Source organism: Lissotriton helveticus, chromosome 6 (genome assembly GCF_964261635.1).
Source record: "Lissotriton helveticus chromosome 6, aLisHel1.1, whole genome shotgun sequence".
In the NCBI taxonomy this organism is placed as follows: domain Eukaryota; kingdom Metazoa; phylum Chordata; class Amphibia; order Caudata; family Salamandridae; genus Lissotriton; species Lissotriton helveticus.
This window is the reverse complement of record NC_136067.1, coordinates 1,835,433,279-1,835,445,369: the sequence shown is the minus strand read 5'-3', so window position 1 is coordinate 1,835,445,369 and position 12,091 is coordinate 1,835,433,279. Positions and strand designations below refer to the sequence as shown.

Below are 12,091 nucleotides of genomic sequence, written 5' to 3'. Positions count from 1 at the left end.
CCGACACGTGTTTTGTCATATAGACTTTTTCCAGGCTGTAAGAGGATATACAACATTTTTTGCAGAATTGTATTGCTGACATGGGGACAACAATTGTTTTTTGTCTCTGTGTTAAAGATTCTGTGTTGATCTTGTACTTCTTGAGTAAAACTAGGGAAGAGAACTCAGGAGCCCTCTTACTGTTGCAGCTTGTCTCTGTTTCCATCTTGAAAATTGAACATATTGGCATTTATCACTCTGGATTGGGTGACTGGTCGAGGTGGAGGCACACAGCTTTATGCATCCTTTCCACAGAGCTGTTTGACAGACATTTCAGAGCGATACAAAAGGGGATGATGGACGGAGCGTTTGAACAAATCAAACACTCACCCCCAGTCAACTGGTCTGGGTTTAATCCACCACCATTCTTTAGTTCACTCAGCCACCCCAGTTCAGACATGGCTATATGCAAATCAGTCTGACCCTGTGCCTCATGGGAACAGTCCAGCCCGAACTGCCATGCCATGTCTTTCCTGGACCGGAAACAAGCATCCTGGGACCGGTTTCGGATTCATAATCCTCATCAACCAGGCTATCTTGAATCCAGTGGCCAAGTGAACAAGGGACTCACGTCTGAGCATATCCTGCCACACTTAGGGCGAACAAAGCGATACAAAAGGGGATGATGGACGGAGCGTTTGAACAAATCAAACACTCACCCCCAGTCAACTGGTCTGGGTTTAATCCACCACCATTCTTTAGTTCACTCAGCCACCCCAGTTCAGACATGGCTATATGCAAATCAGTCTGACCCTGTGCCTCATGGGAACAGTCCAGCCCGAACTGCCAAGCCATGTCTTTCCTGGACCGGAAACAAGCATCCTGACAGACATTTCAGACATTTCAGCTTCAAAACATCCAGGATGAAAGACTCCACAAGCAATTCAACAAAATTACTTTATGCCTGTTCTGGCACTGCCTTGTTCAAGCATTATTCCAACTTCCTGCTTGTAAAACTGGCTGCGCCCCACGGTATAGCACCCAGTGTGTAGTTTGCATCTCGGCCTGGGGTATAATTTCCTCACCACAACACTGTCTGTCTCTCTGCAGGGAGCATCTCCCTTTTGTATTCCCTCAGCGAGTCACAGTGGGTTCAGCCCTTGATCACATTTTCATCAGCTCAGGGGTTTGCAGCAGACACATTGCCTCTTGCTAAGGTTCATAAAGGCGTCCTTAGTGTCATACCCTATACCTATCACAGTCGATCAATGATCCTAATCCCTTGCGAGGAAGTGTGTCTCCGCCAATTCCGCAGGGGCATCGGTTGTTCATACACGCATCTGTGTCTCAATTAGCCACGCTGACACCTCTCTGGTTTCTGAGGCTCCACCTACCACTGCTCTGGTCTCGCTGTGCTTTCTCACTTTGGGCCTCCTCCTCAGTTCATCTGCCTTTCAGCCTGTTGGTCTCTATTGCCAATGTGGTACTGCCATCGCTCATAGGTTTCACTCCAAGCAAGCCTTACTAGTCAGGCCTTGGTTCATCCTGCCTGCTATCACCCGCAGTTTCTCTAAACCACTGCCAGAAGAGCTCTTCAGTCACACTGACTGTCGCTCATCCAGACGGGGAAAGAATACCAGCCCAGATCATCTCTGGACTGTCAAGGTCACTGTCTTCGCCGATCTCTTCCTACTACAGCCCCTTCATGTCCACCTCATTGATCTGCAACTTCTTTGCCAGTCATCGTACTCTGCCGTAGTCTGTTGGCTTCAGGGGATCCCTGAGCTATACATCCATCATACACCTCAAAGACAGCCACACTCCTCCCAAACACTATAGTATTAAGTTGCTAATAAAGCTGCATACATTTGATAAATCACTGTGCATGTTTATTTTCATTCCTCTTGTTCAAGATTAACCAATGTTCATGCTCAATCTCTTACTCCACATGTTTGTGGTGCAAATGCCTGTATTGATTCCTAAACTGTGTTTCCTATGATACACGGAAAAGCAGCTGTATCTATTTGCTTTGTGTTAATTATTCCTGGTAGGTGATTGCTGAACCTTGTATGAAAATATTTGGTGAAGGGTCCTGGTTAACTATCCAGCATAGTTGGGTCACAGGCAATCTCTGATCAGAGCTGCTGCCAGATTGATAATTTGTTATTAAATAGCACTCTTAAGTAGTGACCTATTGATTACATATTCGTAATATTTTTTTACTTTGTAAATGTGGTCCATCGTTAATGTACTTTTGGCTCTAAAAGTTGTTGAATCTAGATCTGCAGAAGATTGATTAGCAAGTAATGAAAATCACAGGAGATATTTCACACACATTCAGAGATGGAATGATAAATGTGTTTGGATTTTAAAAGAAAGTGTCAGATAAAGATTTTACTGAAATTTTAAAGAACTGTTTCCTCATTGAAAGGTAAAATGCTCAAGCCCCAACTACATTCATATTAGCATTTTTCTCTCATATTCACATATCGAGCCAAGTCTGAGTTATATCACATGCTAATAGCTGACAAATGGGTCAGTGAGGTCAAACTCCTATGGATTAGGAAGTTTGATGCTTTGATCTGTATATTTCTGTTCCAAAATGTTAGGGTCTCTTGGGAGGTTAAGAATGTCCTGGTTATTTCTGAACTTCTTTGGATTAATCTGTTGGCCAATCAGTTTCTGCGAGTGGCTGTTATAAATAATTGTCATTTTGATTGGCAGGGATTTTGCTGCTGGAATCTGCAACAAAATTGGTGAAATGATTCAAGGTATGTATTGTTGCTTTAACCAATTGGTATAGCTGTTAATTGTATGCACTTATAATCAAACAAATCTATCATCAACTTCCTTATTTCTAAAAGTGCAATATTTCGCATTGCACCAGTGTGTGTTATACCATACATCTTATTGCTTGCAAAATGAACAATTATGAAAAACCATCAGAGGTCAGCGAATGATGTGTAGGAAATCCACTACTTACCAAAAAGCACACACAATCTACACTCAGGCTTTCATCTATACTTCCATTCTGTTTTGGGAATGCTGAAACCGCTTAGCTTGTGTGGTGCTAGTAGTTGATGGACTCCCATGATCAAAAAGCTAAATAAAGTCTGTTAAAACGAGGATAGGAAGGTGTTGATGTGTAGAAGATGGTACTGTTAAATTGTTATATCCATTTGTAACTGATTTGTCCTTCAAGCCTTAGACTTCAGCGAACCACCGTCCTTTGTCTAATGGTTGACTAAGCCAACTGGACTAAGATATGCAGTTCATGTTGAATCCGAGCCTCAGGTGTGAGAGTTGCTACGTCCTGTCTTGTAACGAAGATATAGAAAATATTCCAGCAACAAATCCTACATTTCATTTAATATATCACAGGTTGCAAACTGCAAACTACCTCTCTTCTTGGTACGAGTAGATTGTGACTGTTCTATAGTTCCACAGAAATCACGCTACATTAATTCTTCTGCAATTACCTCAGTTTGTAAGTGGTGATGGATGGATATGCTGGCTTATACATGTACAAAGATGGCTCACTTTGCAGCAGTACCCAAACCTTATTAGCCACCTTGTAAACTGTGTAAACAAAATGTCTAAATTCAAAGTGAATCCCAGCTATCGCTTACACCTGCCTACGGTCCCACCTTTGAAAAATAAAAATTCATCTTGTTTGCTCTACATATGAAAGTGATATTATGTATAATAAATTATATTTATAATGTATTATTGGGCAACATTCTGATTGCTTTAGTATAGTGAAGCTTTGAAGAGTGCTGTTCCCATTTTCTTGCTTCTCCACTTTTTTTTTAAGTAACTAGCTGATGATTGTGAACACTCTACTTATTGTGAAGGCAGTTAGTTAAAGAGTATGGATTTGAAATGTTAGGATACTCTCCAAAGACCAGATTTAAGCGTGCCCGGCCTTCGACACTACTTAAACCACAGACTTTCTCATAAAGGCCTGTAAACAGAGAGGGTTTGCTCTAGTTAGACTTGTATTTTTGTGCAGCTCAAATAATGCCCATGGTATTGTCATAAGCACTCTAACCATTTGTTGTACTCAAGCAGGCAATCTTGGGATTGTGGAGCACTGGGGCATAATGTTTTGGGCTCTCACTGAAAGGATTAAATAAAACGTGCCTAGCTGTATTCATACTGATAACATGGAAAAGGCTTTTAAGGAATTATGAATTCGAATAGAGTCCATGGTATAAGCTGGGATTTGTAACAACCCCAGTTTAAAGCTAAATAGGAGTAACGTAGCTTGCAAGTAAGTGATCGACAGCAGAATGAGAAAACAAAATCTTATATATGTTGATGAGTTGTAAGGTGTAAATTAATGTGTAGGCTGTTGAGTAGTAAATGCATGGCTGTATGTCCTACCTTTTCAGAACCAGTCTCCACCCTTTCACCAACCCTCATGGAACTACTTCATTACAGTATATAATGTACTTTGCTAAAATGCAGAAAAGTTGTCGCCTAGATTTGCACTAAAGTGAACATTGCGCTGTCGCCTGTGCTGACGGGGGGGTAAAAGCAAAAGGGAGTGTTTTTAGGCATTAAAGGGGTGACTTGTTCACTCACCAATGGAAAAACCACTTGCTCTCATTGCCTTAGAAATGTCCCAGTAACCAAAGCCGAGATCTGTGAAAAAGCTTAGAAAACGGGAATGCTGAATGGCCCAGGTATAGAGGGTGCGCCCTTAATTTCCATCATTTGTGGAGCTATATATGTATACACATGTTTGTGTGCCATGAAATAAAAATAATTGTTGAGGTGGGTTTTAAAGCAATTACAGAGCTTTAATATTTGGACTTTGTGGGCTACAAACCCAAAGTCATCGCCGATTTCACATATTTGCCAATTCAGCGGCTTAATGAACGTTAGGCTTGAGTTGAATGGCTCTATGCTCATGATAAGTAAGACTGTGCCCAGAAATGTCACTGAAGGGTTTATAAGGTTATCAAAACAAAAAGAGAGGCAGGGAGAGTAGTGTGACGCTCTTATACCCCAGTATTAATCGTTTAAACAAAAAAAGAGTGTCCAATGGTAGTATACGACCACCGTTAGGAGCAGGTACACGACTTCACTTAAGACGTTAAAGAAAGCCCTCACTCACCACCTAGTGATGACATGCTTCATCATCCGGCCCCACAAAAGAGACAGAGTGTCTCTTTTGTGTGCTGCAACGCCAGATTTACTGCGGAGCGGGTTGGTGGGTTTAGGCAGTGTTGTGCAAAGAGAATTAGTGAGTGATGGGTAGTTTGAAAAAAAAAAAAAATAGTCCGTAGTGGATCAAAATTCACTTTATTTTAATGATCACTAAGGACTTATAGATTAAAATTATGTGTAGGAAATGCGTCCACAATTAATTAAGTGGTAGTTTTCTAATATCAGTCGACATGTTTCAGCCACGAAACGGTATGAATTTACCTGTCATTCATCAGGACTTAGCGTGTATTAAACCCTGGCGGTATGGACTCTCTAAGGCCCACCCTTACCTAGGGACGTGAAAGTGAAAATTAACAAAAGGTGTAAAAGTGCAAAAAAATTAGGAGGAAAATAATGTCTTCCTAATTACTCCTGGTTTAGGAGGCTTCCGAACTTACGGTTTCTGCACTTTTTTGGTGTTAAGGATTCACACCAAGGGTCACAGGAGGGGGGGGTGGGAACGTAATTGGCACACCACCCTCGACGCTCGGCACCCGCTGTGTACCTGCAGCAACCCTCGACTGGACCCCGATTAGGAAGACATTATTTTCCTCCTAATTTTTTTCACTTTTACACCTTTTGTTAATTTTCACTTTCACGTCCCTAGGTAAGGGTGGGCCTTAGAGAGTCCATACCGCCAGGGTTTAATACACGCTAAGTCCTGATGAATGCCAGGTAAATTCATACCGTTTCGTGGCTGAAACATGTCGACTGATATTAGGAAACTACCACTTAATTAATTGTGGACGCATTTCCTACACATAATTTTAATCTATAAGTCCTTAGTGATCATTAAAATAAAGTGAATTTTGATACACTACTGACTATTTTTTTTTTTTTAAAACTACCCATCACTCACTAATTCTCTTTGCACAACACTGCCTAAACCCACCAACCCGCTCCGCAGTAAATCTGACGTTGCAGCACACAAAAGAGACACTCTGTCTCTTTTGTGGGGCTCGATGGTGAAGCATGTCATCACTAGTTGGTGAGTGAGGGCTTTCTTTAACGTCTTAAGTGAAGTCGTGTACTTGCTCCTAACGGTGGTCGTATACTACCATTGGACACTCTTTTTTTTGTTTAAAGGGTTTATAAGGTTGACATTTTCACCCTCATTGAACCCATGAATTCATGAATGCGATTGACGGACAAGGTCCTTCATTGGTTTGTCAGCCAATCCCATTTAGTTCACATGGGCATCTCCTGACCTAAGAAGAGTTCTATCACTAAAGTCTCTTCGCTGTCATGTTAACCCTTTTAGTTGAACCTTGAGGCACTCTGTTAGCATAAAAATGAATCAATTAGCCCAAAGACGCGCAACTCTAGTTGAAAGCCTCCTCTGTTCCAGAAATCCAGTGCCTCAAATGGTGCCTTCCCCTAATCGAGAACTGGATGTCTGGAACATACCTCAAGTTCAAATCAGCCATGGAGGAATTGCTACCTATTGCCAAAAAAGAAAAACAAGCAAAAACTGGTCAAAACCTGGCTCAACGACGGGGCACCTGGACAGAGTCTAACTCCCAACTTCCACTTAATGCCAAGTCACTCATAGTCACCTTATACCAACTCCCTCAGGTGTACTCTTGACACCAGCCTCTCCTTCAATAAACACATCACCAAGAACACCAAGCTGGCGCCTAGTAACATCTCTCTCAACTGAAGAAAGCAAAACAATTCCTCGTAGAAAGTACACCAGAACGTCTCGTTATGCTCTCGTTCTCATGCATCTGAGCAGTGGGAAAGTTCCTCAGCCTGCATGCTCTGCATTAGCCCCTCTTATGGACATCCTACATGCTACAGCATTCCTCGTCGATTATCTAAATAAAGATGACCACATCACAACAACCACAGTACTCTAGACTACAGTAATGTATTATTTGTTGGCCTCCCCACATACTCAGAACACAGATTGCAGTGAAATCAGAACGCAGCAGCTAGAGTATTAGTAGGTGCATGTAAATATGATAGCATCGCAGGTCACTTTAATGCTCTACACTGGCTCCCTGTTCTGAAAAGAAGTATCTTTAAGGCCCACTGTGTTTGCCAAAAGGCCATGTTCCTTATTTATCCGCCCAACTACATTTTCATAATGTTCACAAGATAAATGCCTGCTGGACTACTAGGCTCCTCTTCCTCCAACCTGGGAGTAGTGTCCAAATTCTGTAAGGCCAGATGTGGCAGGCATGCCTTTTCAGTCATCAAGGCACAAGCATGGAAAAAACCACTTGAGATCCGCACTGAATCCAGTCTTTTAAGATATCACAAGTCCCAAAAGCGCTATCCACGTATTTGCATTTGATTCTCACTTTAACACCAGGACACCTCCAGATAACTGCACATTTTATAAACCAAACTCACCAGCAACGTTTGACAGGCCCCGCAGTCTTCAAAACCTCCTGCATTGTCTACAAACCCATCATGATTTTGCACCTATTTGCTGGACAAGCTCACCAACCACCTCCAGTGGCTCTCTGTTCACACAGAGCCAGGGTTTCGCCAGACTGAAAACGTACAAGGGAAAATAGAAAAAACAAGGCAACAAGCCTTATTCACTTATGCACCGAGGAGCTGGAAGAACATCCCTGTGTCCATTAGTACCCAACCCTGGTCCAAGTTAGGAAAGAGATGAAGACACACCTCTTTAAATCTCATGGCAAAGTAACAATCCACTTCTACTCATTGAACCCTGTTTCCCCTCATAGCATTCATTTGACTGTATCTTTGCCTTTGACCCTGTACAGAACCCGCCTGTCTTTTGGCTATGTTCGCACAACATATATACCACATACACAATACACTTCCGATTCTATGTTGAGACCTACAGACATATCTTCTGTATTTTTTTGCTTTGTAAAATGCATAACTAAAAAATGTATTATGAGAAATACTATTGCAAATGCTCAGTGATATACTAATGTCAAACATGTCGCTGAACGTCCAGTCACCTGTAGTGTAATGCTGAAGCGTTCATAAATGGAAGATATAGGAGAGGAATATCTGAGACCTGAGTGGCAGATTAAAAAATGCATGCTGTAATGTATCTCTTAGGAACCAATAGCAACATTCTTGATGATGTATTAATAACCTGAAATCAGTAAAAATCTTCAGGAGAAAAAAGAGCATGTTCAATAAAAGATCAGTCCCTTAGATACAGGTGCGGTTTTGTGACCCCAGCTGTTAATAGGACTACAATTTTTTTTTTTTAATAGTTTTGTCCAGTTTTTCATCCAGTGAGGCGGTAATGGTTGTCCTTTCCTAGGTTTGGCCACTCCTGTTGACTTGAAGCTGAAGTTGATCCCTATTCTGCAGCACATGCACCATGATGCCAGTCTAGCGTCTAACACCCGCCAGCTTCTACAGCAGCTGGTAACCTCGTATCCCTCCACCAAGATGGTTATTGTGACTCTGCACACCTTTTCCCTACTTGCTGCTTCATCTTTGGTTGATATCCCTAAGCAGGTAATTAGTTGCCTTAATTTTATTTACACATGTTTAAGAGATATTGAAATACAGTTGTGCAGTATGTGACTATAAATCGATCTCTCGCTCACGAAAAGTAATGACATTGCGTTGAGTCTACAGAAAAGGTTGCCGTTTGTTCATCCACCCATGCCGCAAACAAATTTTATGTATTTGAAACAATATAAAGATGCACACACTGTCTCTTGCGAAGGCTCAAAGACCGAGGGCCTGATTCAGAACTCCGTGGAGAGATTACTCGGTCACAACAGTGAAAGATATCATGTCAAAATATAAATCCCATTATATCCTATGAGATTTATATTGCAGCGGACGGGATATCCGTCACCATTGTGATGGAGTAACCCGTCCGCCAAGTTCTAAATCAGGCCCGAGTTTTTCTTACTAGGGGTACACAAAAAATTCTGTGGGAAAGACCAGTATTATCACATCGCCCTGTGAGTGAGCTAGAGAGTGGCAGAACTATTTGGGAATGCGTAACCTTGACCCGTTTTTAACCCTGACAAGTTGTCATACAGTATTTTCTGTTATAACTATAGTATGTGTGCCAGCAGTGAATAACCCAATGAGTATTCATCGCATATGTTTTTAAGGGAAGACCATGCTCTGAGCAGCGATTGTCTCAGTGCAGCTATCTCCTGAATAAGACAGTCGGGTCACAAGGAGCCAAGAGTTACCAGTTAATGGGAGTCGTTCCTTAAAGGTAAAGGCAGGGAAAGAGCTCTATAATTCTGCTGGAAAGGAGATTCATATTGGTTAAGTATACTGTTCTCTGAAAGATTATTTTGTGCATTCTTTTGACAGAGATTTGAATTAGTCATGGTCTAGTATACACATACTCTTTTAACTTCTTTTTTGTTTGATCAGATATGCTAAGCTTTCAGGGCCCTGATAGAATGGTGGAGAAAAATTGACCAGTGTTGTAATGCACATAGTGTTGCAATACAATGACAACTGTTGATTTATTTTTAAGAGCCTCACTACAGTTAAGTTTGAATTCCTGGAAGAATATTGTGTACTTTCTGATCACTGTTCTATTTGGTCTAAATATCGCTAATTTTCTTTAGGAAATGTAGCGTGTGGAAGTGCTGATGTAGGTCTCCCCTGGCAGACTGTGAACTTGAAATATCTTTTTGTACCATTTTCAAATGATAATGAAACCTACATAAGATTAAATGTGAGCTGTATACTATCGGGCTCAATAGCATTTTGGACTTGGTTATCCATTTCCATGTTTGGTAGAATGGCGTTAAGATGATAGTGTTGTCTTGTGTTTCAGGGAGCGTTCTTGTTTGCTGCCAAGAAAGTTATTTCGAGTGTTAGTCTGCACCCTGACATTACCCTTTGAAAAGGGCGAATTGCGTCTCTGATATACGAATTTATTATGTGGCATCACAAATGCACTATTTTCCTGAATGGTGAAACATAGCACTGAGTAGGTAACATAGTCTGTTTAATGGATGACTTGGTAGTGAGGAACCTAAATACAAGATTCTTGCCCCAAAGGGATGCCACAAGAGGGTTCATTACTTGTATCATTGTTGTGTCTTATATGGGATTGCTTGTTTAATTAGGTTGTAAAAAATACACCCTTTACACCACCAGTACGGTTGTCGTTATTGAGAGATATTTGAAAGTCTCATCTGGAGGCAAGCTCGGCCACATGGGGAGACTGTGTCAACACATCGCTGGGAGATGTGTGATGAGAAACACACATTTTACTTCTGACAATGACAGAAAATACACAGGATCAGGTTTGGTTTCAAGAAAAGTACTGGTAAGTGAGCGGTCACGTAAAGATCGAAGCAAATGGACATGTAGCACCTGGGATCAAGACTAACCAGAGCTGATGGCAAGGTTGTTTAGCGTTGCATCAACAGAGTGGAAGGCAGCATGTCCTAGGCTCACACGCTTTGCTAATTGTGAGGGCTCTTCTCCCTCTTCACCCAGGATACATCTGCATTCGTGCGACAGACTGGAAGCTTCCCCACCAGCAACAGACTGGTCCGTATGCAGTTCAGAGTGCACGACTGAAGTTAACTGGTGGAGCAAGAGGGCTTGAAGGACCAGATGAGGAAAGGAAGGATGTTATTTTTCTTGTGCCTGTCATTTCAAGGAAGCAAAAGACACACAATTGCTGGACGGAATGCAGAACAAATCAAAACATTTACGCCCAGTCAAGAGATATGGGTTAAATCCATCATTCTTTTGCTCACCATGCCACCCCTGTTTAGACCTGGCCATATGCAAATCAGTCTTGACCCTGTACCTCACGGGAACAGTCCAGCCCGAACTGCCAAGCCAGGTCCTCCCTGGACCGGAAACAAGCATTCTAGGACCGGTTTTAGGGTTTCACCCCTCATCAGCCAGGATAGCTTGATTCCAGTGGCACAGTGAGCCCAGGACCCACGTCTGGGCATACTTGGCGCACTGGGGGAGAATGTTTGCATTGTCAGCATTGCGTCCATCATTTGTTTGCTGTAACACTTTTTGCCCTAAGTGGGATGGGTATGCCCAGACGTGGGTCCCTTGCTCACTGTGCCATGGATTCAAGCTAGCCTGGCTGAATAAGGGTGACATACCCTGAAACCGGTCCCAAGACTGCCTGAGGAGTCATGCGAAATTCTTCAGGACTATTTGATCAAACCTACCAAAATGGGGTCTCCCAGGCCATTAATCATTGGACCTTCTCCCACTAACAAAAAGGCAAACCAGCGGGCAAGTGGTGTGGCTCACAGGCTTTTAATCCAGCTAGGGATCAGAGCATCGATAACAACTGAATGTCAAGATCTCACTCAGCGCCTTCAAGGGTAGATGCAGAATAACGGTCATATGCCCTGTGTGCGTTTAACCATTTGCTTGGTGGCATGAAAATAAAACAATTAACATATACCATCATAGACATTGTTTTAGATTTTCAAGGTGTCTATTTCAGAACATCCACATACATAGTATACATACATGACATACTGTATAGGTTGGGCCACTTTAGGGTAGGGTTAGTACAGGCTAGACTCCAGATATTCATCAATGAGCAACACCAGTCAAGAGACTATCTACAGATGGCGACAGACCTTTATACCCTAAGCCCTTTTGGTAGCACTTAGGAGCACAACACTGGTGGGAAGCCAAGCACACTCAATATTCTAATATAACCACTCCCTTGCTTGCTCTCATGAGGTATATTCTTTATTTTTGTGAATATGCATAAAACGCATACTGTAGACCACAGTGCAGCAAAAAGTAATTATGTATTCTTTATACTAAAGGCTGCTGGACATAGCTATGCCAGGTAATACCTCATCATACAGCTAAGGAGTTGCATATGTCTGCAGTCTTGGATTATAACAAATTTACAGAAGATATATCTGTATTAGAGAACTATGTGCAATCTTGAATGAAGAGGAGATGAACATTG

The 12,091-nt window shown here is 42.0% G+C and overlaps 1 protein-coding gene across 2 annotated transcripts in view; it reads left to right on the top strand.

The window, feature by feature from the left end:
• Positions 1-12,091, top strand: part of INTS7 (integrator complex subunit 7) — a 303,638-nt gene that overhangs the window by 132,071 nt on the left and 159,476 nt on the right. For both annotated transcript variants that reach the window (XM_078649744.1, XM_078649742.1), the window contains exons 5-6: positions 2,704-2,750; positions 8,453-8,652. In XM_078649744.1, coding sequence (XP_078505870.1) covers positions 2,704-2,750; positions 8,453-8,652 — 247 coding nt within the window. The remainder of the gene's footprint in view (positions 1-2,703; positions 2,751-8,452; positions 8,653-12,091) is intronic.